This window comes from Desmodus rotundus, chromosome 1 (assembly GCF_022682495.2).
Source record: "Desmodus rotundus isolate HL8 chromosome 1, HLdesRot8A.1, whole genome shotgun sequence".
NCBI lineage: Eukaryota > Metazoa > Chordata > Mammalia > Chiroptera > Phyllostomidae > Desmodus > Desmodus rotundus.
In genome coordinates, this window is record NC_071387.1 from 33,160,470 (window position 1) to 33,185,660 (window position 25,191).

Genomic DNA, 25,191 nt, shown 5'->3' on the forward strand with positions numbered 1-25,191 from the left:
TAGCAGTATCTAACCTGGCTGAGCCAAAACCATCTTCCAGCCTTCATTTCTTTTGAGATACTTCCTATTCCCAGGCTCCCACTCCCCCCATTTCTGAGACAGCATCAGCGTTTCCAGGGCAGGGAAGGCCAAGCCCACCAGATGGGCTGCAATACTGAACGGTGTTGGATATCCCAGATCACTGCCATTGTGGCTGGTTTGGTCCTAGAAGCAGAGGAAAGCCAGGAAAACCCTCCCTGGAGCCCATGGTCTTCACTGTCTCCTGGCCACCACTGCCTCCTGTGCCGTGCCACACCAAATTGGTGGCAGTACTAGCTGCCTCACTTCCTTCATTCCCATTCTCCCAGCACTCCACGGCCTTGCTTCGGTCCTACCTCACCCCACTGAAACTGCTCCTACCAATGGCATCAAGTCTGGAGCCAAATCCAGGGGCCACTTCTCAATTTTTTCCTTTCCGCTGAGCCATTTACCTGGCGATTAGAATCCTTCTCATAAATATCAAGTCTAGGGGTTCTTCAGGAGGAATTCATGAGTCCTCAGACTGTCTTCCTGCAGTCTCCAAAATTGTTCCACAGGATGTTGTACAAATGTGCATTTTTCTAGGAAATTCATTGGATTCTTCAAGCGATCTGCCAAAATGTTAGGAACCAGTGCCCTTGAAATCTCTATTGGCTAGGATTAGAATCTACTGGGAAAGATCTAAGATAACAATGGGCGACCCGTCTTTTGTGTACACACTAGTAGGTCATCAGAGCAGGAACGGTGGCTCTGACCTATGAAGTACTCAAGGGCTCAGCTGCTTCAGCTCTGCCTGCCATCCCCAGGGTGCAGCCCTCACCTTCGTAGTCCAAGGTGGTGGCATCGCACGCTCCAAGCAGCATGTTGGAGGGAGGGACAGAGAAGGATATAAAGGTCATGCTTCTGCTGTCTCTCAAAGATTCCTGGGAGCTGCTATGTGACATTTCCTCTTTTATACTATTGGTCCAAACTTAGTCACATGGACATATCTGTCTACAGAGAGGTTGGTAAACATCTCTATTCTGAGCAGTCATATGCCCAGCTGAAATTTCTATTACTATGGATGAAAGAGAGAATAGATACTGGGGACAGTTATCAGGACCTGCAGAGTTTCCATGAAACCACCAAAGGTGGGTATGTAGACTGGTTCCCACAATATCCCTTTCCACCTCCTTCTAGTACATTATAACTGGGAAGCCACACTTTCTAGTCTCCCTTGCAGCTGGCATTCCAAATGTGTTTTAGGAATTGTCAATTCAATTAACTTACACAAGACTTGAACATGGAACTAAGTGGCAAGAGGCAGTAAGTAAGGCATCAGTTTTGCTGGTGTGGATCATGGCAGACTGCTTTCAGGGTCACCAGCTTTCTGGTTCAGTAGCGGTGGTGGTAGGGGCATCTTTCCTGATCATGATGGGCAAGGCGTGATGATTCTGAGGGCTTACAGAGATCTCTGGAAGCTCCATGTTAGGTCTACTCTGCCAGCCCTTCCAGCAATGTTGTATGTATACCTGAGCTTCTCAAACTTCAATGTTCAGGTGGAGGGCCTGAAGATCAGGCTAAAGGGTAGATTCTAATTCAGTAAATATGGAGTGTGACCCTAGATTCTGCATTCCTAACAAGCTGCGGGGTATGATGGTTAGGGTGGATTTTTAAAAAGATTTTATTTATTTTTACAGAGAGGGGAAGGGAGGGAGAAAGAGAGGAAGAGAAACAGCAATGTGTGGTTGCCTCTCATGTGCCCCATACTAGAGACCTAGCCTGAAACCCAGGCATGTGTCCTGACTGGGAATCGAACCGGTGACCCTTTAATTCACAGGGCAGCACTCAATCCACTGAGCCACCCCAGCCAGGGCTAGGGTGGATTTTTGATGGCTTGGTCCTATGGTATCTTCTGTTCACCTATACCTGGTCATAAATTCCTTTCTGCTTTAACTACCTAAAAATGGTTTCTGAGTGTCCTAATTCTGTGACTGTTTCTTCCTTGTCTCTCCTAAGGGATCTTCTTCTTGTGTTTGTCCTTTAATATTGGTTTACCCCAGGGCTTATGATCATTCTACAGACTCCTCTTAAATAATCTTCTCCATTCTCTAGGCTTTAATCACTACCTAATGGTTCTCAAATTCCCCAACTGTTTGTTCAGTGGCCAACCAGCTGCTTCTCCCTGCATCTTACATTGTTTCCCATCCCTCCTTGCTTTCTGTGTCATTCTCGAGGAGGCTCTCATTCTATCATTGAGACCTATCATTCTATAGGGTTTGCACCTCTATAAAAAGAATCAGCACATAATCCTTGCCTCAGGCTCTGTGTTCTAGGGAACCTGAGCTAGTACAACTTTCAACAGATTTCCTCTCCCTTTTTTCCTGGAATATTAATGTCTCCTGGAACTTGGGTTCCTAGAAATTTGGAGATGCTGTATTGGTCATCTTTCCCTGTATTGAACAGGCACATGAGATTCAGCATGTCCAAGACTGGATCAATCTCTTCTCCTTTACATCTGCTCCTTTTCTGGTCTGACCTGTCTTAGTGAATGGGGCCACACTGCGCATTTCCAAGCTACCTGGGTACCATTCTTGACTCTTTCATTTCCTTTCATCCAGTCTGTTACCCCTCTACCCTCCTCTTTTCTTCTTCTCATCTAATTAACAATTATTTATTCTTAAAGAGGCAGCGTAGGTGCCATCTTCTTACCCCATCTCCTTGGTATAGGTGATGTCCCATCTATTGAGCTCTCATAGGCCCTTGAAATTCTCTCTCTTACAGCACTTATCATACTTTATGATAATTAATTTTTTCTTTTCTTTCTTTCTTTTTATTTATTTATTTTTTTAAAAGATTTTTATTTTATTTATTTTTAGAGAGGGGAAGGGAGGAAGAGAGGGAGAGAAACATCAGTGTGTGGTTGCCTCTCACATGCCCCCTACTGAGGACCTGGCCCACAACCCAGACATGTACCCTATACTGGGAATCGAACCAGTGACCTTTTGGTTCACAGGCCAGTGCTCAATCCACTGAGCCACATGAGCCAGAGTTCTTTTTATTTATCTTAATGTTTAATTTTTTAATAGTCATACTCATGGCTAAGATTTATTACAGCAAAAGGATACGAAGCAAAATTAGCAATGGGAAAAGGCACGTGGGACAAAGTGTGGGGAAAACTTCCGAGTCCCATCGCCATGGAGTCATACGAAACATACTTAATTCTTCCAGCATCAGATTGTGACAACCCATGTATAACGTTGTCCGTCAGGAAAGCTCATTAGAGATTACAGCCCAGGATCTTTATTGGGGATTGACTGTAGGCATCCTCTGCTTAGCCTGTACCAAAATTTCAGACTCCCAGAAGAAAAGCAAGCAGATAGTGTAAACCACACTGTTTGCACAATCTGGACACATCAATCACCACTGCCAGTTAGGTTTGGGGACAATGGGAACACACCTGAAATCCAAGTTCCCAGATGTTAGCCAAGGGCCAATTTTGTGAGTAGGCCCTTCTAAAGACAGATTAATTGATAAATTCATTTGCTTCATTATCAACTCATATTAGGCACAAGGTCTTTGGGATACAGGATCCCTGTTTTCATAAACATGAAAAGGTCTCAGCGAGTAGAGAGACATTAAACAAAAGACCTAAGTAGAATGCAGTGTGCTGGGGGACACCAGTGCCACAGGGGGGCCAATGCAGAGCAGCGTGAGGAACATCAGGACAGGCTGCGCTTGCGTTGGGGCCGGAGTGTTCAGGGCCGGTCTTACCAAGAGGGTGGGAGGTGAGCAAAGCTTTCTTTTTCTTTTTAATGAGTGTGTCTCCCACCGCCAACTTTGGTGTTTTATTCAACCCTTAATCCCCAGCAGCTCGGATAGAGAAGTGATTAATTCACAGATGGGAGCGAGTGAGGCAAGTGGGAAAGAGAGAACTGAGGTTTGTAAGCCTTCTAGGGGAGGAAGGATAATTTCCTCTCTATCCTTCTGATTTCTTGACTGAGATCTCTGTTCTAAAACACAGATTAACAAGAGAAAAACAAACAAGTTTATTAGCATGTATACTTCATGGATAGATGGGAGATACCCAGAGAGGTGGCTTACAGTTCAAGATTATATACCATCTTAATAGGGAAAAGAGAGGGTGATACAGGTTACTTAGGGGAGAGAAAGTGATTTTTAGGACAGATAAATGGGCCCTTAGAAGAATAGATAGGAGATAGATAGTTTGTGACAAAGTTTGTCTGAGTGTGATCTCCAGTCTCTCCTGTGTTGAGCTGATCTTCCCCAGTTAATAAAACTCCCTGGAAGGGGACCTATGACAACTGAGTTCCTTCTGGAGGGTCTGTCTTTAGGCAAATAAAGAGAGTTCAGAGAAAGCCTCTCTCTGCCTTTGCTGTTTTTCAAGTGCTTTCAGCTCAAAATAATCAAGATACCGAAGTGGCATATTTCGGGGTGGCCTGTCTTAAACTCCTGCAGCTATATTTTGGGCTGACATGTTCTGTTACCCCTCAGCCTCCACCTTAAGTAAAGTGAAAGTGTTCTGAGATGATGACCAATAGGTTTCCTTTGTCCTAGGTTAAAGTGGCTGGAGACTACACTTTATAATCAGCTTCAAAGCACCAGTCAAAGATTTTAGACAACGTGTCCAGGAAGGACTGCTGCCACACACAGCAGCACAGCCGCACGTGCCTGGTTCTTAGAGGAGGTGCTCACTCCCAGGATCAGCACTCATGGGGACCTCAGAGTGACTGCCTCCTGAAATTTGGGGCAGCTTCCATGCCTGGCCCTCGTCCTGGCTATACGGGACTTAGGCAGGGAGCCCCATTGACGCATGCTAAAAATCAGAAACTCATACTTGATGTAAAATAAAGTTCCACTTGGGGGAGTGTATTCATATCCTCATTTTGCCGTAACAGTGTATCACAAACTGCGTGGTTTAAAACAACAGAAACTTATTCTCTCAAGTTCTGGAAGCCAGAAGTCTGAAATCAAGTGCCGGCAGGGTTGGTTCCCTCTGAGGACTCGGGGAGAATCTCTTCCCTGCCTGTCTCCTACTTTCCCATGGTAGCTGGCAACCATGGCATTCCTTGGCTTGTGGATGCATTACTCCAATCTCCGCATGTCTTCACACGGCCTTCTCCCTGTGTCCTTCCACCTTTACATGGGTTTGAGGCACCTCCCACCAGGCCCCCTGCTTGGAGAAGTTGTCTTCATAGAGGGGTTCTTAGACTTCCCTTTTAGTCATTCTTTTAAGAACCGAATACTTGGTTTAGAACTTCTTCCTAGAAAAATGCACTTATAAATGTAAGGAGATGAAAAATATTGCATGCTATTTCCTTTATACTCTGAGTTCTGAAAGTTCATCATAATTAATCTAGCTGTGGGTATTTTTTTCTTGTTGCTTATTCTTCTTGGTGCTCAGTGGGCCATCTCAATTTGAAAGCTTATACCTTTCTTTGCCTCTGGGAAGCATGCCATTACAGTTGACTTGAATGTTGTATCCCAAACGTGAGCAGAAAATCAAATGAAAACGTGTGGAGTGCACTTAGATGGTACTTTATTTTTACCTGTGCAGGGGCGAACTCCCAGGGTGCCTGTTAAAGCTGCAAAGGGGAGTCGCGCCGAACGCTCACAGGCTAGCTCTTTTATACGCGTGAGAAGCAAGCAAGCAAATTACAAAAGCGGGAGTTGCGGTTATCTCTGCATAGCTCTGGGGTCAGGAGGAACTTTGCTCTGGGGTCAGGAGGAACCATCTGTCTGTCTCCTGTTGATAAGCTTATTTCGGTTGACGATTTGTTTCTCTTCCTTATCCATTCTAGTGACCTTCAAGAGGTTTTCTGCTTAGCAATGCCTATAATTGTCTAGCTCTCTTGCCTAGCCCTCAACATTGAACAGCAAGAATTTGAACTGCATATGCCCACTTACACATGATATCTTTTTATAAAAGAGCTACAATTTATAGGTCATTTGTTATTAGTCTAGTCTTTCTCTTTGAATTATCTCAGGTTGTGAAATAGTTTCTAGTATTATTTGAATTTTATAGATAAGAAAGTGAGGCTCAAACAGTTTAAGCAATTTGCGTAAGGTCACAGGTGATAAGGAAGAGGATCAGGAATAAAATTCATGAGAGCTGGACCAAAAGTCCATGTCTTATCCATTAGGTCTTAGAGTAGCAAATGCATTGCAGCTGTGCCAAATGATGTGCTCCAAAAATGAAGCCATGCTTTAAAGCATTTATGACATTTTAAAGTGACGAAATTAGACTTCGATTCCTGTAAGTTGGCACTGAGAACCTTCTTAGAGATTACCTAGTAAAAAATCCTTTTGATTTTCTTTCAGGTGTACACCCCAGTGTTTAGACACTACATAACTTACTAAGTGATCATCCCAATAAATCTCGCACCCACCTAGAGGCAGGATAGTAAGAAGCTATGAAAATTCCTGGGCGAGTAGAATAGGGAAACTGAGACAAGAAAATTAAACAAGGTCAAACAGTTTGAGCAACTGACAGTCAGACGGTGATTCAAAAGAACTTGTCTCCCCTAACCGAGGAGACTTGAGAATGAATGGTTTATACCTCTCCCCACTAACCAAAGAATACATAGCTTAAATCTCCCTGGTCTGGGAGATAGAGAAGAGACCCAATTAATGTCATTTGTGCTAGCTAAACCCAAGGACAGATGAAGTCAGGGACAAATAACAAAACCCCAATAAAAGCCAGACAGACTCAAGATAAAAGTAAAACAATAAAGCAGACCAAAGAATATTCCCATTCCTCGCCCCCCCAACCATGCGCTCATTTTGACGCATCAGCATATTAAAAATGCACCTGGAAAACTGAGGAATATTCTGCTGAAGCCCTCCTCTAAGATACTCACCCACAGAAAAAGGATAAAAAGCCCTCAGGACAAAGACTCCGTGCAGGCTCACTCTGCAGCATGCCCATGCCCCTTCCCAGGCATGAACTTTTCATTTCCGCCTGAACTCTAAGGGTCCCAAGGACACTTGCTGCCAGGGGAGCAGTGGCCAGTGGCAGTTCGACCCAGGCTTACCCCCGATCCTGTCTCCAGGACCCCCTTTTTCTCTGGCTTCCTGGTGAGCTGAAGGCAGCCCCAACTTGGCTCACTCCTTTCCTGTAAATGCTCTGGGGAGCCAAAGCGAAGTACTGCCTAGGCGCTCTCCTACTACTTCTTTTACCCTAGGTCTCTTCCTTGTTTCACATTCCCCAACCTTAATAAATGTACTCCCCAAATCACCTGGACTCGTGTTGTGAAATCTTTCCTACACAAAGTCAAGAACCCACGCACTACAGGCTGGCCTGAGGCAGACCCGCTCCAGGCCGGTGCCTGTCCGGTAACACTCTTACTTGTCTTTTACACATGGAAATTACGGTATTTCCTTGGAAATGATCATTTAAAAAAATTACATTTTACACTTTGATACAATTGAGAAAAAACCTCTCAAAATACACATAACACTTAAAAATACACATAACACAGTTTATCATCTCAACCATTCGCACACGTACCCTTCAGCAGTGTTTAGTATACACATGTTCATATTGCTGTGCAGTGTACAAGATGAACATTTTTTTCCTTGCACATCTAAACTCTACACCTGTTAAACAACAACTCCCCGTTTCCCACTTCTCCCAGCCCCTGGAAATGATGATTCCACTCTGTCTCTAGTAATTTGACCACTCTAGATTAATCTCGTGCACATGGAATCTTATTGTATTTGTACTTGTCTTTTTGTAACTGGCTTATTTCACTTAGTATGATGTCTTCATTGAAGTTCGTTCACTTGTAACGTCTATCAGAATTTCTTGCCTTTTTTAAGGCTGAATAATATTCCACTCGGTTGTAGAGGGGTTTTTTTGGTTTGTTTTTCTTTGTTTAATTTTCAACTTTCCTATTGATTTTCATTTTCTGGTTTTGTTATTACTTCCTAGTTTTAGTGCATTGTGATTATAGAATGTTATCTGTACTCATTCCATTTGTGGACTGGATTGAGATTTTTATTTGTTTGGTTTTTTGTGGCCTTATATGTGGCCATTTGCTAATAATCCATGGCTACTTACAAAGAGTATATTCTATGTTTTCAAGGTATGAAGCTTGATATCTTTTAATTTGATCTAACTTACTAATTTAACAAATCAAGTCTTCTATATCCTTATTTATTGTATGGTTTACTGATCAGTCATGGGCTAAGAGAGGTAAATTACGATTTTCGACTATTCTGTATTTGTCAATTTTTCCATTTATTTCTTATTATTTTTGCTTTATGTATTCTGATGCTAAGTATTTTGTGCATAAATATTTATGACAGATCTTCATGTGGCTCTCAACCTGTGTCACTACAATGTTTTCTCCTGTGTTTAGTTTTCTGATTTTTTATAAATTCAGACATTTCTATAAATTTCTATTTGTTTTCTATAAAATAATTTCTATGTCTGATATTAATACTATAACACTTGTTTTCTTGTTATTTGTACTTGCATTTGTTTTTGGTGTCTATTTCTTTCTACTCTTTTACTTTCTATCATTTTGAGAAACACAATTTTAGGTGTATCTCTTGCACATGGCACTTTTGGGTTTTATTTTATGATTCTATGAACTCTTTCTAAAGAGTAAGATTACTAGGTCAAAGTTAAAGATGGCTTTTGTAGCTCTTGATGTCTTTTATAGCTCTTGTTTTTTACTGGTCAAGCCACTATATTCTGTCACCAGCCATTTAGAAGTAAACCTTCTCCCCACCATTGCCAGCATAGCTATTATACTGCTGCTTTAATTTTTTAATAGGTGAATATGGGAACTTACTGTTCTTTCATTTGCTTTTCTTGGCTATATCTTGAAGTAAATAAAGATAGGAAAAAAATAGGCCGAAATGACACATTCTTCTTTGGGTATCTCCAGTGAGATTAAAATGGGTGGTGGCATTTCTTAGTCCAGTTTCACAAGACATTGGACCAGTCACTTCCCACAGGCTCAGCCCTTGGATCTTCCCAGGAGAAATTGTCTAGGCTCCTTCCTCACAGCCCTGCACTTTGCTTTCTTTCCTTCCGTAGTGAATAGGCAACATAACAAAATAGGAAGGCATAGGGTCTGAAGCTAGAGTGAGTGGATTTAAATCCCAGCTCCATCTCTGCCATTTACTAGCTATGTGACTTCTGGTAATTACTTACCCTCTCTGTGCTTTGGTTTCCCGAGGGTAATAATGATCACAATAGTAACACCTGTTGGTGTTGTTGTGTGGAATAGTTAGTTTATGCAAAGGACTGAGTCTGGATTACTATTGCAGGCTCTGCCTCTGGGAACTACTACGCCTGCACTGTCTGCATACACCAAAAGACAGCCGCGTCGATGCCGGTCCTTAGGAACTGCGCTTGCTAAACAGGATGTTGTCCCAGAAAGATGTGCCCTTCTCTGTGTGCTCCTTGTCCTTTTTTTCACTGCCCTATTCAGTAACTTCACAAATATATAATGAGCAGCTGCCAAGAACCACGTCAGGCCTGGGGCCCCAAAGAGGCAGCAAACAGTTACTGCTGTCAAGGAACCCATAGGCCTGTGGGACTGTCAGGCTGTCAAGAGACAACTCCAAGAGAGACAGTGGGATGAGTGTTGAACAGATGTTATTACCAAGTGCTGCAGCAGCTCAGAGGAGTCTCTGTCACTGGTTGTCTGGGACAGTCGTCTGGCTGGCCTACCCGCCTCCAGCTTCTCCCCACCCCAGGGCCACCCTGCCCACTGCTGCCACAATGCCTTCCTCAGCACAGCTCGGCTGCTCCTTCCTCCACAGGCTTCAGCACCCATTCCTTAGCCTGGCGAGATCCTAGTCCAGACGTCGCCTCAACCTACTTTCTCAGCCACATTGTCCACTGTTCCCCATTCATTAATCTCACCCACAAATCTAACCAGCCCGCTCGCTTTTGTCATACGTCTTCAGCATTTTCATACCACTGTGCCTCTCCTCACCCTGTTCCTTTTGTCTCCCGTCCCTGCAAGTGTCAATTGTACACAAGGTGTGGCAAAGGTTTGTCCCCTCTCATAAGCCTGCTCTGATCATCTGGCTGTGTTGCTGTGTAGATAAGGATTCTGTGAACACACCTGGGCCCAGTGAAAGAGCAAAGGGATCAGGTAGAAAAATCTGCCATGGACACCAAGCTGAGTGTGTGTTTGGGGGGCGGTGCATGCGGGGGCAAACAATGCACTTGGGATGCATTTGCTAACAACTTCATCACCCGTTTCTCATCCCCATGAAGACTTTCTTATGCTTCCAAGTGAAATTAACCCTTCCCTCCCCCCCCCAAACTTTCATAACCTTCTCTCTACAGCTCTGTTCAGAGCACAGATTGCTTTGAACACCCTTTCTTTTTAGGGATACACCCCCCATTTTTCCTATTTGAGGGTACAGATCTACCATCCTGTGGAGCATGGTACAAGGTAGGGAGTCAAAACACATCATCTGAACAGATGGAGCCACATGGGACACCACTGCCACTCAGCAGGATGGGTGTGCGAGCTCCTGAAGAGCCTCGAGGGCTCTGTCCTGAGGAGCTGGCTTTCCCTACAGGTTTCTCTGTCAGGGGCAGACTCAGAGGATGGTGTCAGCGTGGCCATGTTCTCACTCCTGAGTCCATTCCCTGTGTTGCTACCTCTGTCTGACCTGTCCTTTGCTATCTTCTTATGCATCTGTGACCACTGTGGTCTGAGCCCCCAGCCTGTCTCTTTCATTCTTTTACTCATTAAACTATTACTGATGCCTCCTTGGTGGCCAGGGGCCAGTTCTGTGTTTGCTGTTTGGGGTACAGGGATGATGTCCTGCCTTCAATCCAATCACTAGCTTGGGGAGAGTGGGCTAGAGATGGAGGCAAGTCTGAGACCTGAGTAATAGGAGACAAGTGATCTGGGCTATAAGAGGAAAGCGGGGGATTGCTGCGTGAGAACCTTCAGAAGGCTTCGGGGTTGGAGGTGGAGGTTGCTGACACACCCACATTCACCAAATTCCCTTCCCCTCTGTGCTCCTCAGCACTTCATAACTGAGTCGCCTGATTGCCACAGCTGCAAGCTCTGTCCTCCCCAGTCCAGGCACTTACATAGATGGAGCCAGGAAACATTTAAACAGCCTCAGTACACCTTACCACCTAGACCCCACCCCATACAAACATGAAAACCCAGCACCAATTACCTACCCTCCTCCTGTCTCCCACCATACCTGGGACCCTAAGGCTACCCACTGGACTCCCTTGAATCACCTTTGCTGAGTTCACACCTGGGTCTCTGGGCCCAGGTGACCATTTGGGCTCCTTAGCGGCATGGGGCCCTGGTTTTCCTGTTCCCAGGTCTGTGGGCTTCTGTGATGTCCCTAAATTATTATAGGAGCTCCAGAACTATTGGCAGATTCGCTAAGGGTGCTGCCTCCCTCTCTCCCTCTGGGTTCCTGGCCCACAGCAAGCACCTCCCCCCTTCTCCCTTGTCCCCCCTCCCACCCCACAAACATGTTTAGGCTGCAGGCCCAGCTGCAGAGCTGTATAGCCCTGTTGGCAGGAGACGGCTGGCTCCAGAGAGCTGGCTGAGGGGAAGGCAGCAGATCACATTTCTTCAGTTCGTGCCAAATATTATTCAGACATAGCTTTTCAGACAGACACAAATTGCTCATCCAATAAACACAGAAGGGCTAATCCCTGGACGTTTATCAGAGTGGGGAAAGACGAGAGAAAGGGACGGTCACCAGAGGCTTTTGAGAGCTGGCCTGGTGTGGCTGGCTCAAGGGGAGGTGGTGAGACCTCCATGCACTCCTGGGGTTTTCTCCTTAGAGGGCCTGAAACCCAGCACCGAGGCTTTGGGATTCGCTTTCATCGTGACACATGAAGCCTGTGTTGGTACATACACTTCCTGTAGTGAACAGCGAGGAAGAAATCCACATGGGCCCAGGTGCCTTGTGGGCCGACAGACCTCACCACCCGTTGTCAGTGATCAGGGGTAGCTGGCTGCAGGGACTTCACAGCTTTCCCCACTCTGCACGGACAGTGTCCTCTGGCATTCTGTATTTGTCTGTTGGCAGAGTTCTCAGGACACATCTCCCCTGGTCTGGAATCTCTCACTTCTGGCTGACAGGTGTGAGAGCATGGCAGCTGAGAAAGCAGGTCAAGGGACTGGGCTGACCACATGGCAGGGGACCAGAGACACAGGGGTCCTCCGTCCATACCAGGGGGCTGGCTAAACCACTGAGGTCTTTTGCCAGACCCTTTTTGCTAGGCCCTTTTAATGGGCTCCACAAACTTTCCCTTTGAGGGACTCTGCCCAGAAATGAGAGAAACAGGGCCCTGCTCTGAGCCCAGGGAGAGGAGGACCAGGTGAAGCCTCTGGAGAGAGCCTGGGTCCCCCCACTGCCCTGGGCCAGGCTCTGTGCCACACTGGGACCTTACAGTGTGCCCAGTAAGAGGACACCCCACTGGTGAGAGGGGACAATGACTGGCTCAGGGTTAGGGCATGGACATAACTGCCGACTTTTATACAATCAGGCACTATTCTCACAACACGATGAGGTAGCTGTGCTCATATTGGTTCCACTTTTCTGGTGAGGTACTGAGAGTTTGGAGCACTCACCCAAGGTCACCCAGTTAGAGGATGGGAGGCTTCAGAATCTGTGCTTTTAATTTGACTCTGCCATATTTGCCTACAGGCCCATGAGAGATGCTTTGGTTTTAGAAATTGCGGTTGGATTGGAATCCTTAGGAGGTTTTGGAGGTCTGGAGTCCCCAGACCTGGAATGACGCCTTCAAGGCACAATGCTAAGGCAGGTTTCCACTGAGAACTTGGGGTCTCTATAATTAGGGTGACTAACTTTCCCAGTTTTTTCAGAACTGAGAGGATTCCTGGGATGTGGGTCTTTCAGTTTTAAAACTGGGGTGGTCCTGGGCAAACAGGGGTAAGTTGATTATCCTATCTGTAACCAAAGGGCTGGGCACGAATCATTGCCATGGACTTCAGGACCCCCCTGCAGGTCATTGTCCTTTTCACACCTCTCAGGACAGGGACTCACAGAGTGACATGCTGATTAGGAGGATGGATGAAGTAACAAACAGTTGGCAGCTGCTCTTTTTAGATGCTTGGGAGAGGCAGACCATAATGTCAGGTGGCAATAAGGCAGGGACACTGTGGCCCCCGAGCTTAGTGGGAATAAGGTGCCTTCTGGTGTGGCCAATCCTAACACAACAGGAAGACTAAGGGGAATTCTCAGGTGAGGACTGGCAAGCAGGTAGGCAAGCATGAACTTGGTGGCCTCAAAGGAAGCCAGAGGCAGAGCTTATCCCACTCTGACAGCAGGGAGGGAGATTCTTTTCTGGTTCTTGAAACTTAATTCCCATCAGGAATGGCCTGTCCCCTACCCACCTGCCATCTGGGCCCACACTGACCTGTATTCCTAGCCTAGGAGCCCTGATCCTTCTTCCTCTCTGACCTGCTCACCACTTGTGTCTATTTGTCTGTCTGTCTGGTTGAGAAGATCTGAAAGTCAGTGAAGCAACAGCTGGAAGATTTCAGTATAAGGAGTTTGGGTTCCAAGGCACAGAATCCAAAGGCAGAAATGCTGCTAGGCCTCAGGAGGGAGGCAAATGGGGCCGAGAAGCCTCAGGATCACAGCCAGTGCTCTCTTCCCTTCTAGCTCCATTTCTCTGGGGTCTGTTCCATTCTCTCAGCTTATTTGCTTTTCTGTGTATTGGCAGAAGATGGAACGTTTACATAATTTCAATTACAGCCACACCCAGGGACTGACTGAGTGTCTTGAATCTCAAATCCAAATTCTCAGAAGAGACCATCTGATTGGGCCAGCTTGAGTCAGATGAGTTTAGACCTCTGGTCCAAACAGCTGTGGCTGGTTGGTGGGGTCAAGCAGAACAAAAGTGACTATGGATGACCCATCCCAGGAGGGTCAAGTTTGCAGAAAAAGGAGCCACTATGAACTGGCTAGACACTTATATCAATTTCCTGGAAGCGATAGTTCCTGAGCGATGTCTTCTCTTCTCTGAGTTTGTAAAAAATTTTTGTGGGTCCCTCAGTGCTTGATTCGATGTTACTCTCACTCTGGAATATTTTAAAAATTAATTTGAATAACTGTGGTAAGCTATTAAAAAATCAGTTTTTAAGTACATTACCTTTAGCTTATACAGCACCTTGTCATTTTCTCCTTTGCACTAGGGTTTAGGGCCTGGCTACTCAAAGTGAGATCCACAGACCAGCAGCGTTGGTAGAAGAGCAGAATTCGCCTCTCGCCTACATAAGCAGCATCTGAACTTTAACTTCTCCCCAGGTGGTTTTACGTTAAAGTTTGGTAAGCACTGGAAGGGGTTCTTGTTTTATCTCTCTTACTAGAACAAAAATTCTGAGGTGGGGTGGCGCTATTCAGCAGATGTCAATATTGTACACTTTCTAAATGCAAAGTATCGTGCTTTGTCTTGCAATGGACGGAACTCCACAGATGCCATAATGAGGGGATTTAAAGCTCAGAATAGTGGTCAAAGAGGATAAATTAATTATGTGGTATCTGAGCTTTGCTTTAAAATAATCCTGTAGGCCCTGACCAGTGTGGCTCAGTTGGATGGGCATCATCCTTCAAAGCAAAATGTTGCCAGTTCAATTCCCGGTCAGGGCATGTGCCTGAGTTTTGAGTTTGGTCCCCAGTCAGGGCAAATGTGAGAGGCAACCGATCAATATTTCTCTCTTATGTGGATGTTTCTCTCCTTCTCTTTTCCCTCCCTTTTCCTCTCTCTAAAAATAAATAAAATCTTAAAAAATATCCTGTGGGAGGTGGAAGGAAGTTGGGGATATGGATGAAGCAAGTATGGGGTGATAGAGAAATGGGGGTTCATTATACTATTCTTTCTACTTTTGTGTATTTTTGGAATTTTCCATAATAAAATTAAAAGAAAAGGATAATGGTGTAAGACGTTGTAAGAGGTTATCTAGTTGTCCAAAATAAATTTGTTTCCTGGCCAAATGAAGTAAATCCAAGGCACTAAGAGAATTTCCAAGTAAGATTGTTCAATCCCTGCCAGAGACTTTTGGAGGGTGTGTGCAGTAGGAAGAAGTTTAAAACATTGGTCACGTTTACTGTATCAAATGGGCCTAATTAGCTTAAAATTTCTCTTTTAAAAGGAGAGAACAAATCTTTGAGGTATTCCAAGGGCCCCTTGAAATAACCCAAAGCAATTTCCAGATCAAGAAAAAGTCTCCTTTTAAAACCTAAACCCTAGGAAGTTTGTCAAATATACTTGATGAAAAAAAATTATATATCATTGTGAAACAATATTAAATTATTCACTTATCCAGAGTGACAATAAAAGATATCAAAGACAAATATAACTTACCTATTATTAGCAAAACTTTATTTAGTTCTTAGAATTGAGAAGATTGTTTTCTTAAGTACTTAAGGACCTGATTAAGACAATATAAAATACATAAATGTTTTTTATATTTCTTGTTTAATGTTTAATAAAACATAGAATCTTTGTTTTCTAGGCAGAAAATGTTTCATAATATCTGAAATAGAACAATGAACACAGGAAAAACTTTGTCATTTTAACAAAGCCAAAAAAAAAAAGAACTAAACTCTAATTCTGTATTAGCTTACTTTTGATATTTAAATTCATTTACTTAAATTTATTCCAATCATATTTGGCTTAACCAAATATAAAATTTCCTGCCTCAGGATTCTTTTTCCACAAACCTTCTACAACTTTCTTCATCCCTCTTAGATTGCCTCTTCTTATTTATTCAGAAATAACCTACTTTAAGACAAACTCTTTTTCTTTCAATTCCCTTAAAATTTACCTCCATACCTGATACCTTCTATTACCAAACCCATAATTTCTTTTCACTTTATAGAATTCTTAACCCTTAGAAACCTTAATTTCTCATGACAACTGAAAAGTAAGTAATCAGCATTCTTTAGATTTGTTGGCAGCACGAAGGCACCAAGTGTTAGACTGGTGGAGCTGGCCTGGACTTTGGTTCTGCAACCTCAGTACTTAAGTTCTGGCTAAGAAAGAATTCAGGGCCAAGACTTAAACTATAAGACAAAGTTTATTTACAAAGTCACAGAGGTAAAAGAACTGAGCTGTAGAAGAAATAGGCTCAGGAAACACGTTACAGAGGCAAAAGAAGGGCCATTGGAACTTATGAGAAAGAGAGGCAAGGAAAATGTGCCTGGGAGGGGAGGAGAAAGGCATGGGCCTGCTCCATAGAGAGAGCACCACTGGATCCTCAGTCTTGGGGGTTTTTAGCTGGAGGTCTCAGGGAAGGATCCCAATAAAATATTCATCAGCTTTCCAGATGTGCCCTTTTAGGGTTGTGGTCTCTACTGATTGGTCAATGTCAGGGCAGGGGGTCATTAGTCGATGCAGTTGGTCCTGATGTCAACCATGGCATCACTTGTCTGGTTTTGCTGCTTTTCTGGGCCTGAAGCTGAAACACAAGTGAGGCCTAGATGTTATCCCTAGGGGTTAACTCTTAAGGGAGTGTTTGTGCAAGGGCCCACATGGGACTTGCATGAGGCCACTCTTCAGCCCCTTGTTCTTCCTCCAACGGTTTCTACCACATAACTAGTGACATGCCAGGGAAGGATAGGTCTGAAGAAGGTCCCAACCGCATGACCAGTGATAGGAAAGGTCAGGGGGTCTAAACTGCATGACTAGTAATATGCTAGGGGAGGGAAGGTTACCTTGGGGGTGAGGTCCTTGTTTTCCCAGTTTTGCCCATTGCCAGGTACCCTGGTGACCTTCTGTCCCTGGCCCATCATCTTTGCTCTGCTCATGTCTGTCTAACTGCCTGCCACAGACTGGCAAATTTATGGATATATTTTATAACCTTTAGAAACAGGCTTTTTCATTGGCAAATATATTCATAATTTTTTTTAGAAACATGCATTTTTTAGTAAAGTACAAAACATATTCATTCACAGATTCAAATTTGCCTTTTAGTTTCTCTAAAATAAGGGGCCAAAAGTAGGAAAATTTAAATTAATATAACAATTAATGTTTCAAATTTTTGTATTGTTTGTGATATCTAGATATTGAATAATTTTTATCATTTAACTTAGTAAAACTCTAAAGTTTTAAGCTACCCAAAGAATTTGGGAAACTATTTTTAACATATAATTATTATTATTATTATTTTAAATATATTTTATTGATTATGCTATTACAGTTGTCCCATTTTCCCCCCTTCACTCCCCTCCATCCTGCACACCCCCTCCCACTATAATTATTATTGAAAGGTTTTGTCTAAAAAAACTTTTTATTTTGTTTATGTCAACTTACTAGTTTTTACCTCTATGAGATATTAAAATCAATGATTATCCAGGCTATTTTCTTGATAAATTTTTACCAGAGATAACATGAACTTATTTTGGTAAATGCAAGTAAAACAAAAATACATTTAATATTAGTGACTCTAAAAGACATGTCTACTTAACCAAAATTTAAACCAGTTAATATCAAATATTTTCCTACATCATGTGATCATGAAAGGCATTTGGGCTAGTTTCTTTTACATATCTAATCTATATAAGTATTTAATTCTTTTTAAGACTTTAAGTATTTCAAATTAGGAATACCATCTGGAGGTAGAAAATGCCATATTATACATAAAATATACAAACAAACACAAGCATGTCACAAACAGATCAAAACAGAATGACTACTAGTTATACGGAAGACACAGTTTTTCTTATTTGCCATTCACAATTTTTGAGGAGGCTGGGAAAAGGAAATGGGAGGGTGTTCGGGCATGAGATATTTCTACACTTGCGTTTTAAAAGTGCTCCTTTTCCATTTCTTTCCCTTAGGTTTCTCAGCCTCAGATAGTTGTGGGTTGTGTTTGCATTTCTAATTACCCAGCAGGAAGGCCATCTGAGACTTTCAAAATATTCCTATCAGAGTTTAAAAATCAACTTCCAATTTTGTCAAGTTTCTTATCAATTATTTATTTTTATTTTTTTATATCCTCACCCAAGGACATTTTTTCATTGCTTTTAGAAAGAGAGAAACACTGATGCAAACATTGATTGATTGCCTTCCATATGCCCCTGGACTGGTATGGAACTCGAAACCTAGGTATGTGCTCTGACTGGGAATCAAACTTGCAACCTTTGCTTCACAGGCTGGTACTCAATCCACTGAGCTACACCAGCCAGGGCTTGTTTCTTAACAAATAGCTTAAAATCAATATCTCAAAAGGTAGCTTCAGGGTAGCAAATTTTTGGTCCCCTTCAGTTATGTGCAAATGACTCTTTTCTTTTTTATTAATTTTTAAAACTATGTTTATTGATTTTAGAGAGGTGGGGGGGGGGGTGGGGGGAGAGAGAGAGAGAGAGAGAAAGAGAGAGATGTGAGAGAGAAACATTGATTGATTGCCTCCTATATGTGCCCTGACTGAGGATGAGCCCACAACCTTTTGTTGTACAGGACAATGCTCCAAACAACAGAGCCACACTGGCCAGGCTACAGATGATTTTCTAACTTTGCAAAAGTATGGTTGGTTAGTCAGTTTCTTTCTGTTCCTTAAAACTGACATAAGGAAAAAAAGGGAGAGGAATATTCTAGGTTACATAACTGATCAGTCCACAGGACGTCAGATATGGCCATCCCAGGGTACATCTCTTTTGCCTCCCTGTTGGCTTATTTCTCAGGTAGGCTCTTTCCACATAATCAGTGTAGAGGCTTGAATAGTATACCCCCCAAATTCAAGTCTACCCCAAATCTCAGAATAGAACTTATTTGGAGATAGGGTCTTTGAAAACGTAATTAGTTAAATGAGGATGAGGTCATACTGGATTAGAGCATGCCCTAAATTCAATGATTGGTTCCTAATAAGAAAAAGAAACATCAACAGAAGAGAAACATACACAAAGAGAAGGAGGCCATGTGAAGACAGAGGCAGATTAGAGTGATGCAGCTACAAGCCAACTAATTCCAGGGCTGCCGAGAGCCATCAGAAACTAGAAGAGACAAAGGAGGGTTCTTCCCTAAAGCTTTCAGATGGTGCATGCCCCTGCTGACACTTTTATTTCAGACTTTTAGCCTCCAGAACTGTGAGAGAATAAATTTCTGTTTTTTAAGCACCCCCACATCTGTGGCAACTTATTATGGGAATCCCAGAAAACTATTACAATACCCTGAGCAACTCAAGAAGAAAGGAAGTGCTCTTTTCTCAACATTTCCAGAATAAGTCCTGGGGGAAGAGCGAAGCTTTGTTTGTTAGTCCCTGATAAGCAATATGTCCAATCACTGTGGTCAAAGGAAAACATTGGTCTGGCCAGATATGAGTCACCCATCCATTGAGGAGCCCATGGTGAGGTTAGCCTATCCCAACCTCATAAGGAAGAAAAGGCATCTCTTACCAAAAGAAGTAATGAGTACAGGACAGAGTGAAGTAATGAGTACAGGGCAGGCATCTCTTACTGAAAGAAGAAATGAGTGCAGGGCAAGAAGCCCTGGCAGCCATATGGAGAGGCCCACATAGAGAAGAATTGAGACCTTTGGCTACCAGTTCTAGCTAAGCTCCCAACCAGCAACCACCTGTCCATTACAGGGAGAATGAGTTGATTCTGAAAACTACACTCTCATCCAGGAATAGATTTTTAAAGACATAAAGGAAGTGGAGATTTCTCAGAACAAGTCAGAGCAAGGACAAATTTCCTTTTTGACAGGTTCCTAAACTGACAGAGCTGCACTTGTTGGCGAATTGGGTCTTCAGCAAGGACTTTAATGATCTCTGCCATTATATTCTTGTTGATTAAAATGGAAAATATGAGTTGGATGATGGTATAATTAAGAGGAAAAGTGCCTGCTAAATGACTAGAGTGGCCTTTCTAGAATCTGAAAAAGCACTTGAGGCAAAAAACATTCCAACAGATTGTAGGCATATCCTGTCTGGGGAATAGATGTTGCTAGAAATGAAAGTCTCTCTCTCTCTCTCTCTCTCTCTCTCTCTCTCTCTCTCTCACACACACACACACACACACACACACACACACACACACACAAATCAATAATTTTTTTTTAAAAAGCCCTAGCTTGGTTGTTAGGTTGGTTAGAGTGTCGTCCCTATATGCCAAGGTTGCAGGTTCAATCCCCAGTCAGGGCACATATAAGAATCAACCAATGAATGCATCAATAGGTGGAAGAGCAAATCAATGTTTCTCTCTCTTTTTCTAAAATCAAGAAATTTTTAAAAAATTAAAAAAGAAAGAAGTGAATGGCCAAGGTCACTGTATGGGGCCTAGCACCAGTGTTACAGGCATTTTGTAGAGATTGGGGTAAAGAGGTAAGAGGAGGAAGCTGGAGGAAGCCAACCTCACTCGAGGTCATGGAAGGAAGTCTAGCTGGGCACTCAAAACAAAGTGTTGGTGGGAGTAGCATCCTGACAGACTGTTTATTTGTGTTGTGATAGATTAAAATTGGCCACAGGTTATTTACCACATTTCTCATCAACAATTTAAGTCTATTTTCCTTCCTCTTGAATCTGGGCTAGCCCTGTGACATGTTCTGACCAATAGAAGTAGCAAATGTGACCAAGACTTGACCTTAAGGTATTTTCCACTCCTTCCTATGCATTTTGAATAGTCCTTCTTATAATCCAGCTGCCATGCTATAAGGAAGCCCAAGCAGCCACGTGGAGAGGCCCACGTAGAGGAGAACTGAGTCCTTTGGCTACCTGTTCCAGCTAAGCTCCCAACTAGCAATCAGCAACAACTTTTGGCCATGTGAATGAGAACATTAGTAGCTTCCAGACATCCTATTACCCAAGCCAACACTACATGAAGCAGAAAAACACCTGGTTAATACACAGAATTTTAAGAACTCATTTGTTTTAAGAAACTCATTTTGGGATTGCTTTTTAAATAACAAGGGTTGGCAAACTTTTTATGTAAAAGATTACATAACTGTAATACTTTTCTGGGTGAAAGGGGTTCTATGGAAAGTAGAGTGATCTGTTCATAAATTCCTAACTGGGCATATCGTGGTGGGTAGTTATGCCCCAGCCATAGAACTTTTTAGTAAAAGGTTTATCATTGTCTTAAGCAAGTCCTGTCCATGGTTCCTATGCATCTAGGTGAAAATACTTTTGAGATAAGCCATAACCACCCTCAAGAAAGCACATCACCTTAACATCCTGTAATCCAGTATGTCCCACTTTTTCCCACTTCCATGTAATCTTCCTTTCCCTCCTTAATTTCAAATGCATAAAAGAAGCTGCAAAACTATTGATCTCAGCAGCATCTGAGATCTTGCTCCTGGGCATATGTTGTCAGTTTGGCTCAAATAAATTCTTATAAAAATTCTCTACAGGTTTGGACATTTTTCTCATGTTGACATAGTAAAAATGAGATCTGTCCAGAAAAAGTCCAACCACTGTTAATGTAACAAGAATGGTTTGCACGACATTGACGTAACCTGGCAGCCAAGGAGAGTGGACTGGAATGCGCATGTGTGAATAAGGACAACTTCACTGTACTAGTCAGTGCTGGTGGTAGATGCTATTGAATGAGCATGAGTACTGTGTGGCTGTTGCATTCAAAATGACTAAGTGAGTAGAGCAATGAGTCTGCATCATATTTTGCATTAATCTTGAACATTCTCTGCAGAAACTATTTGGATAATTCAGAAGGCCTCAGCTATGGGCAACTGGTGATTGGCAGCTTCATTACAATGTAGTCCACTTAGATATCATATCTCATGCAGAGGTTTTGGTGAACCATCAAATCACCCAGATGACTCAACATCCTTACAGCCCAGAATTGGTGCCCTGTGACTTGTGGCTTTTCCCAAAACTACCATCACCTTTGAAAGGGTAGAGATTTCAGATGAGATTCAGGAAAATATTACAGGGCAGCTGATGGAGATTGGGAGAACTGTGTGAGGCCCCTACTCACACAGGTGCCCACTTTGAAGGGGACTGAGGTGTCATTGCCCTATTACAATGTTTCTTGTATCTTCTTCAATAAATACCTCTATTTTTCATATTACATGGCTGAATACTTTCTGGATAGACCTTGTACTTTATGTTTTACAGGGAAGATGGTCTCTGTTGCACCACTCAACATTGCCATTATAGCACAAAGCCAAACACAGACAATAGGTAAACCTGTGTGCCCGGCTGAGGTCTAATCAAATTTTCTTCACCAAAAAAATTGGTGGGCTGGATTTGGCTTATGGAATCTGTTTGCCAACACCTGAAATAGATAGTTGAAACAAAAGTTGGCATCTGGAAGTTGGGTGCTTCCATAACAAAAACCTAAAACAGAGCATTGACTTTGGAACCAGAAAGCTTACAGAGTCCTGAATTGCAAGCAAGGAGATTGCAAGAGTAGTAAGGAAATTGTTACTGGAGGTTATTAGAGACCTAAATCACATACAGGCAACATGAAGTTAATGTGGATGGTACAAAATGTATCCAAGGAACTTGTGGTCTTGCTCTGGAGATTTCTAGGCAAAATGTTCAAAGTTCCAACTAACTTGCTTTAGCTGCTTGTAAAAAAGTACAGGAAGAAGAAACTTTTGTTTCAAGCAGAATTTAGAGGAATTACAGAGGGCTCAGGACAGTCTCAACAGACAGCAAAAATATCAGTCAAAATAAATGAACTAATATCCAACACCCCTCTTTACTCTGCTGGGGCTCCTATACCTGTGCTGGACTGTGCCCCTCACACCACCCTCTCCTCTTCACTGGTTGAGCTTTTACACACTGTCTATGCTGTTTGGACTTCTACTTTGCTCATTCCTACCTAGTGGCTTTTGTACTGAATTGCTTAGAGAGGAAGGAAGAAAGTAATTTGTTTTATGGTTCATGGTTCCTTGAACTTGAGTAATCATTCCTAGGCCAGATTCAGATGTAAGATAGATTCTGGACCTGAAGGTTGAGCCTGAAGTCTTAATGGGAGGCGCCTTTGAGTAATCTTTGGGGGAGATTAAAGTATTTTATACAGGGGAGGAATATAGATAATTTATGGCCACTGGGATTACAAAGGATGGCTGCTGATTTTTTTTTAACTCCTGCCATCAGGAGGTGAAGTCTATTCCTACTCCCCTTGAATCTGGACCACCCTATAACTTGTTTTAACTAAAATGCCCACATAAGTGATGCTTAAGGCTGGGCCTTAAGAAATCTATATGTTTTTGTTCTTGAAATGTTCCTTATTGGGATACACCCTACAGTTTGTAAGGAAACCCAAGCAGCCATGTGGAGGAGCCTTTGTGCAGAGGTCCACGTGAAGAATAAAGGCCCCTGACCCACAACCCACTCTAACCCAGCCCCAAGCCAGCACCAACTGCCAGCCATGTGAGTGAGGCTGTTTTGGAATTCTCAACTGTGCCAGTGCTCCAGCTGACACCACATGAAGCAGAACAGCCAGGCAACCTACACAGTTGTGTGAAATTGTTAGTTTTTAAGACATTAAATTTTGGGGTTATGTGTTATTCAGCAACAGATCATTGAAATAACTGTTTACCATGTACCAGGCACTGTGCTGTGCCCTTCTGGTCCACGAGGGTGAAACAGAAATGTAAACTGACAGGTGCAGACACGGGTGCTGTGAAGGGGCAGAGGAAATGCCACTAACCAGTTGAAGGCAGCCCACAGAGAGAGGCAGGGAACTGAGTGAGTCCGGGCAGGGCAACATGGGATGGGCAAACTACCAAATCCAGACGCCAACTTGTGGCCAGTCTGCGTGGTGACTTCCTCCTCCAAGTGTCTCCCCCTAATAGGATTGTTTCATCTGAAAAAGGTGAGAGCGGAAAGAGCTGAAGGTTGCCTTGGGTTTGTCTGTCCATCTAACACTAGTTCATGTTGGACAGCTGGACAATGTTGTCCTGAAGGTTTCTGGCCTTCTGGACCATTCTGAAGAAAGAAATGTATTGATTCTAGGTACCTCTGGACAGGGGCTGGTGAGGCTGGTGTTCATGCCTCAGTGTACTCTGCATGTTCCTGGGAGATAGAGCAAGCCTTGTTTCTTTTCCTCACTTCGGGCCACAGAAAGGGAACTGGGACAGGTCTGGGACCCCTAACCTCCCCTCAATCCTATCTCCTGGCCATTACCTAGATATATAGAAGACATATCATCATTTTCCCATCCCCTCATTTATCAGATGAGGGCTAATCTGACCCATCCTCATTCACTGGCCAGGCATTTTCCTCTAGGCATACATAGGCTATTAGGTCAGCTTCATCCTCACCAACTCCCTGGTGAATAACTCTTGACTATTGTGTTCTAAAGTAACTTAGCAATAGTTCTTTCCATCTCCCTTTCCAACATTATGAAGACAATAATAAACATTCATTTAACAGGTACTTTAACAAGTATTTATTCAGTGCCAAGAATGTTCCAGTTCAGTTCTAGGAACTGAGAATACAGTAGTGAACAAGAAAGTTCCTGTACTCACAGAACTGATTTTCTATTGTGCGAGACAGACAACAATAAATAAATGTCTAATGATGGGTAGTGATATCTGCTCTGAAAAAAATCAAGCAGCTTAAGCAAATTTGGGTGGGTGACTATTCTATAAGGCTGGTCTAAGAAGACCTCTTTTATAAGGTACCATTTAAGTGATCTGAATGAAATATGGGGGAAGAGTATTTCTGGCTAGTGAATAGCCAAGTACAATGGACTGAGGTAGGAAGAAATAGGGCAAGTTCAAGGGATAGCAATTAGGATAAAGTGACTAACGCCAGTAGAGAATGACAAAGGTAGGGAAGAGGCATAAGAACCAGGTCAGATTGGGCTTCTATCTTTTTAAACTTTGTTCTGAATAAAATAGCATGATCTAATTTATGCTGATAAAGATCTATCTGGATGCTCTTTGGAGAACGGACTGGCGAAGGGGCATAGAAGATGTAGAAGCAGGGTGACCAGTTAGGAGGCTACTATATAACCAAGGCCAAGGCATTGGTGGTTTGGTTTGGAATGGTTACAGCAGAGTGAGTGAGTGATGAATTCTGATGATTCGAAGATACCACTGACAAGACTTGCTGAGGACTTAGAAATGGCATGTGGGAGTAAGAGAGGCACACTGATGACACCTTTTAGGTTTGGGGCTTGAGGAACTGGATGACACTGGATGACATTCCCTGAGGTAGATGAGAATGGGAGTGGAGTGTAGGTAGTAGTGGGGGCAAGATGTGTTGAGTTTGAGAT

At 43.1% G+C, this 25,191-nt stretch overlaps 1 protein-coding gene across 1 annotated transcript in view; it reads left to right on the plus strand.

Annotated features, from left to right (window-relative positions):
* BAG1 (BAG cochaperone 1) overlaps nt 1-14,309 on the plus strand; it is a 75,001-nt gene extending 60,692 nt beyond the window's left edge. The window contains exon 6 of the mRNA XM_071221403.1: nt 14,199-14,309. Within this exon, the coding sequence (XP_071077504.1) occupies nt 14,199-14,225 (27 nt within the window). The 3' untranslated portion in view covers nt 14,226-14,309. The remainder of the gene's footprint in view (nt 1-14,198) is intronic.
* Nucleotides 14,310-25,191: the final 10,882 nt, after the last annotated feature.